This window comes from Aegilops tauschii, chromosome 5 (assembly GCF_002575655.3).
Source record: "Aegilops tauschii subsp. strangulata cultivar AL8/78 chromosome 5, Aet v6.0, whole genome shotgun sequence".
Lineage (NCBI taxonomy): Eukaryota > Viridiplantae > Streptophyta > Magnoliopsida > Poales > Poaceae > Aegilops > Aegilops tauschii.
In genome coordinates, this window is record NC_053039.3 from 9,866,808 (window position 1) to 9,872,988 (window position 6,181).

The window sequence follows — 6,181 nt, forward strand, 5'->3', positions numbered from 1 at the left end:
CCCTAAAAAAATTGTATTTGCAAGAAGTTTCGATAGTATACTTTGTATGAAATATACTTGTATTTTATTGGTTAAATTGACGATCTAATAATACAGGTGAGACATATAAACCAGAAAGTCGGGACTAGGGAATACAATCTATGGGATCAACGCCTTCATCAATAGGAACTCCTTTGCAAGATGAGAGGCTCTTTCAGTTGTGTAGCTGGAGGGAGACGAGAAGATCAAAGCGTCCAATGAAAGTATAGCGCAACATTTCGACATTGAGCTTATTTATCTTTATGAAAGGCCTTGCCAGTACAAAGCAACAACCCAAGAGTCTTACAACAAGTATCAAGTCTTTCAAGTCTTCAAAATTATACTACAACACCTCATTTCTTGTTGCTATAGTATATTGGTGAGGACGTTTGGTACCAAGTAGCTAGTTGCTTGTCGCCTCTATATAAACCATGCAATACTTCAAGCTCAGAGCACACTGCAATTTGCAAGCACAGAAGCAATACTCGATCCCTAACAAGATCAACTAGCTAGCTAAGAAGATGGCCCTTGGGAAGGTGACTCGATCAGTTTTCTTCTTGTTGTTCTTGTTGTTCTTGTTTTTCTTAGCATGTTGCTAAAAATCAAGCTTTTGATTTTCGTCTGGCAGGCGGCTGCGAGTTGGCGCTCCTGGATCACGAGCGATACCACTTTGGTAACGAGATTAAGCCAAAGCTCACCTCTTTCCATGCTTAATTTCCATGAGCCAGCCTATTACGCGTATTGTCCGTCGTACCTAAATTAACTTGGTTAGCTGCATCCTTGCATATGCATGTTCAGGTGAAGGTGCAAGCGTTCACGGCAAACAGCGGGTATCCATGTGAGAAGACGCATAACATGTTCCCGGTGATGGTGCGGGTCACGGCACTAGACGAGGGGGGAGGCTCCAAGCCGCAGCGGCACGTTGGTATCGACATCGTGGCTGTACTCGACATCAGCGGGAGCATGTTTGGGGACAAGCTGGAGCAGATGAAGCAGGCCATGACAAACGTCATTGACAAGCTCGGCAACGACGACCGGCTCTCCATCGTATCCTTTGAGTCCAATGTGTACCGCCTCATGGAGCTCACATACATGTCTGAGCAAGGGCGGAGAGCCGCTCGGGAAAAGATCAATGAGCTCTTCACCAAAGGTGGCACCAACATGGGCCCGGCTCTGCACGAGGGAGCTCAGGTAATCCCTTGACTTGGTGAATCTGGATAGATATTGGTGTGGTGGGCTAGCAGCATATACATTGAACTTTTTTACAACGGAAATTTTACTCATTTTATGGACTCGAGAAGATTCAGCTACAAAGAATTCATACCCGGCCAGACGATCACACACACAATGATTTTTTAAGCAACTTACATGATCTTGCAAATTAATCAAGACCATTTTAATATTTCAGCGGTCATAGTTAGGTAAGTTGCTTGTAGAACCATGGTTGTTAACTATGAAACACTAGGGAAATTTATGTTCCGAAAGACTTGGGTACTATTTTAGACCCCAAAATGTGATGATAATAATACATGTACAAGATTTCATGTATGGAGGTTTTAAGTACTTATACATTGAACATTCTTTAAAACTATATTTCTCGTCTTTTGTATCTCATACACTTTTCAAGATAACACATAGGCATATTAAGTAAATATATTAATTAAACAATTATATTTGAACATTTCTGTGGTACGTGTATCAAATACAAAATATACTCATTAAATGAAGAACTTTAGACATCCCCATGCATGTGGGACATAAGGGCAACCCCAATGCAGTACTACTATATCTAATGTCATTAAATCGATGTTTAAATATAATAGCCTCAATGAACTCACTTGCTTTACACATCTCCATGCATGTGTTTAGACATATACTCCCTCCGTCCGAAAAAACTTGTCTCAATCTTATTTCTTAAATGGATGTATCTAGCACTAGCTTGGTGTTAGATACATCAATTTGAGGGACAAATTTTTTCAGACGGATGGAGTAGCACATATGGAAGACTTATTGAAAAGAGGGCACTAAACCTACGAAACCTACTTGTTTTTCATCTTGTTATTCTTACTGTACATACCCCAATTTACTCTTAATCAAGTGCCTGCTAAGATTAGATTTAAGCGGTGTGTCTTAAATTTTTCTCCTATTTGTTCTATCAATGATCGATCAGTGCTACATACATATAGGATTTCGCTATGAATAGAACGTCGGTTTTATAAGCATGGCAAATCGAACGTCGGAGGTGAATTATGTAATGAACAATTGTAATAACACTTTTACTTAATTAATTTATGAGGTGGTTTTCAAAAGAAAAATCAAATGTCCGAGGTGGCAAATTATATTGTCACGAGGATGACAATTTTCTTTAGCAAGCATGGCAATCTTGCCATGTTCAGTTTTTTGCCAGGAATTGTCATACTTGTTATAGGAAATTGCCATCCTCACGACAACATAATTTGCCTAAAACCCGTTCGATTTGCCATGCTCAAAAATCTAATGTCGGATTTAGCATTTCTGTACATATATATAGCCATGATTTTTTTTCCGAACAAATTCTTCCGTCCATAATTTTTTCTTGTTGTTATGCTAGATTTTGCGGGGGCGCCAAACTCAGGAGATGAGCAGCCGTGTAGGTTGCATCGTGTTCCTGTCGGATGGTTTGGACGATGGTATCTTCAAGGAAACTATTAGCCCCGATTTCCCAGCACACACCTTTGGCTTGGGCGACGACCACGACCCTCATGCCTTGAAGTACATCGCCGACCAGACCTCCGGCACGTACTCCTTCGTCAACAAGGACCCCAAGAAGATTAACTACGCCTTCCAGCTATTCATTGCTGGCATCACGTCCGTCGCCGCCACGTCCGTCGAGATCACCCTCGGGACTCCTGACGGTGTCCTCATATCGTCCATCGCGTCTGGAGGCTACCCCAACAAAACTGGCGCTGACAGGCGGTCCGGCACCGTGCACATCAACAACATGTACGCCGGCGATAAGAAGAACTTCATCGTCTACCTGGTGCTGCCAGCCACGAAGGAGGGCAAGCAGAAGGTCCTGACCATCGGTGGCCAGTACCATGGCCTCAGTGCCGTGAGCAAGCAGCTGGCCGACATTGATGTGTCTGTCATGCGACCACTTGATAAATACTCCAGCAAACTATCCGAGGACCATGATGTGGCAGAAGAGCTCGCACGGGTGAAACGGCTGAATGAAATCCGCTCGGCTTATGAGGCAGAAGAGCTCGCACGGATCAATCAGCTGAAGGCCAATGGTTCACTTTCTCCTCAACAGCAACAAGCCTATCTTGCTAGTCTTGCTAGCAGAATGAAAACATTATTGGACACTTTCCAAAATGTGCCAGCCTTCAAGGAGGATTATCAGAAGATGGTGCCGGCGGACATCCGCAACACCGAACAGTACAAGAAATCAGGGCTGCCTTACATGTTGTCATGGCTATCTTCGAACAATTGGCAGCGTGCAACCACCATGGACGATCTCTTTAATGCTCATTTCCTGACCCCGGGCCAAAAAGATGTCCAGGACGCCAGCAAGGCTGCCGATGCCTCTGCAGCCGCTGCCGCTGCTAATCCTCCTCCTTCTCCTTCTCCTACTACTAGATGGGGAAAGGTCATCGCAAGGGCAAAGAGCAACCCATGCTCTTACTTGCTACCGAGTGTTGCTGTGGCACTTGCAGTGGCCTCGCTCTTTCTGGCGATGCTCTACTCTGCAGTCGAGGGAAGCTCCAAGCCGGCGATGAACTTAGGCCCGCTGCAGTATCCCATGCTCGCAGACAACAACTATGCTGCATGGGCCATCAAGATGGAGGCATACATGCGTGCTCAAGGAGTTTGGGACGCGGTGGTAGCCAAAGATCATCCCAAAGTTTCTGCGAGGAAGAACCAAATGGCATTGGCCTCCATTTACCAAGCTATCCCGGAGGGCACGTTGTTCCTCCTATCCCAAAAGAAGACAGCCAAGTCGGCGTGGGAGGCGCTCAAGACCATGCACATCGGAGACCAGCGCCTCAGGGATGCCAAGCTGCAAACCCTCAAGCTGGAGTTTGAGGGGTTGCGCATGAAGGAGACGGAGTCCGTGGACGACTTCGCCGTCCGGCTGACGACGGTCGTCAACAAGATCCACGCACTCGGTGAGCACATCGAGGAGCCCTACACCGTCAAGAAGTTCCTCCGCGCCGTCCCCAACAAGTACCTCCAGATTGCTTCAACCATTGAGCAGTTTGGCGACCTCAACACCATGACACTCCAAGAGGTTATTGGGCGGCTCAAGGTGCATGAGGAGCGCCTAGGACGACTTGGTGCTACCGAGAAGGAGAATGAGTTGTTGACACGCGCTGAGTGGATAGCAAGGGAAGAGGCCGACCATCTCAGCCGTGATGCATCCAAGGTATATGCTTCGGTTGCCAAGATCCTCCTCCGTGACGTCGAGAAGGAGAATGAGTTGTTGACGCATGCTGAGTGGAAAGCGAGGGAAGTGGTTGATCAGCTCAACCATGATGCATCCAAGGTATATGCTTCAGTTGCCAAGGTCCTCCTCGGCAGGAGTGGGGGAGGCTATGGCGGTGACACATACCGGGTAAGCGCTTCCATTGCCAAGATTTTGGACACTTTGCTTACAAGTGCTGCGAGGAAGGAAAGGGAGGTGAAATCCCTGATCGTTGAAGCTCACGGTGACAATGAAGTAACTCTTCGCCTCTGATGATATCCCGAGAATAAAGGTCGTCAAGGCAATGGATAATTGTAAGTGTTTACCTGGTCAACTGCTGTGATGTTTTATTATTGGTGTTGTGTGTGAGTGTGTGAGTGTTGTTGGTGGCCAGACCACTCTCTTTTTGGGTACAGTTTCCACCCTACTTTAATGCAAAAGTTGTTCTCGTGAAAAATGTATGATCAGTTTGCTTCATGGACGCTTGGGAATAAAAAAGAAGGAAATAAATAAAATGATCAATGCAGTGCTCTAGCTAGATATGGTTTTTTTAGAATGAGAGATTGTTTAGCAACGCGACCAGCTTAGATAAAGGCTTCAAATTTTTTTTAGAACTGGATAAAGGCTACATGATACCGTTGCTAAACCAACATACATTTTTTTAGACAAGCTAAACTAACATACATTCTCTCAAGAGGACAAAAAAAAAGGAAATGAACATTTTTACATGGACTTCAAAATTATTTGGTCCTACCTCAGCCCAGTTCAGTGCATAGGATAACTCTTCTGGACACAACGAGGCCCGGTTATGGGGGCGCTGCTACACCTCGCTAGGGATATTGATCCTAAAAAAAACCTCGCTTGACCTATTTAACGCTCTATGCGTCAAACTCCTGGGGATTTTTGCATAGGAAAGGGACTGAGTGAACATGGCTTCAGCTATCCCATTTTAGCTGTCCGGCTTTGGGAACCATTCGGAAGGATTCGTTTCGGTTTTTACTGCGTTTTTTCTTTGTTTTGCTGTTCTTTAACCTGTTTTCTAGGGTTTTTTTCTTTTATGGTTTGTTATTTTCTTTTTCAAGAACTTCCCTTTTTCAAAATCTTCACAATTTCAAAAAATCTTGGTGTTTCAAATATTTGTTTGAACTTTCAAAAAATGTTCACAAATTTGAAGAATTTTTATATTTCTAAATATTGATCAATAGTTTCAAATTTTCAAAAAATGTCTCTGTTTTCAAATTTTGTTAACAAATTCAAAAAATGTTATGGAATTTTTTTAAAAAAATTTGTATTTTGAGAAAAATGCTCCCAATTTTAAAAATAATAATTAGAATTTCAAAAAATTCGTGTTCAGAAAAATGCAAAAAATAAAAATATGTGCAAGTTTGAAAACATTCTCAAGTATTTAAAAAAAAACTTGCTCCCGATCTCCGGGGGGTAAAACCCTAGCAAAGCATTTTCCAGCTTAATTTGCTCCTATTGCTATGTGTTTGAAATGAAATTGGGTGGACCTGTGCGGATGTGTTGGGGATATGGTTGAATGACCGGCTCCCGTATCCGTGTTCGTGGACTGGTATGAACCTATCCACGAACAAACAATGTGTTTGTTTTAAGGACTGTTTTGGGCCTAGAATCCAAGCCGAGTCAAGCCAGCTCGGCTCAACTCATTAGAGCTCGTTAAGATAACAATTTAGCCCGACTCGACTCGTTAACATAACA

The 6,181-nt window shown here is 43.8% G+C and overlaps 1 protein-coding gene across 1 annotated transcript; it reads left to right on the forward strand.

Moving 5' to 3' along the window:
- Positions 1-476: 476 nt before the first annotated feature.
- LOC123493929 (uncharacterized) lies at positions 477-5,646 on the forward strand. Its single transcript, XM_045228247.2, has 4 exons — positions 477-554; positions 647-691; positions 817-1,209; positions 2,609-5,646. The coding sequence occupies exons 1-4, from the start codon at positions 540-542 to the stop codon at positions 4,733-4,735; spliced, it is 2,580 nt and encodes an 859-aa protein (XP_045084182.1). The 5' UTR covers positions 477-539; the 3' UTR covers positions 4,736-5,646.
- Positions 5,647-6,181: the final 535 nt, after the last annotated feature.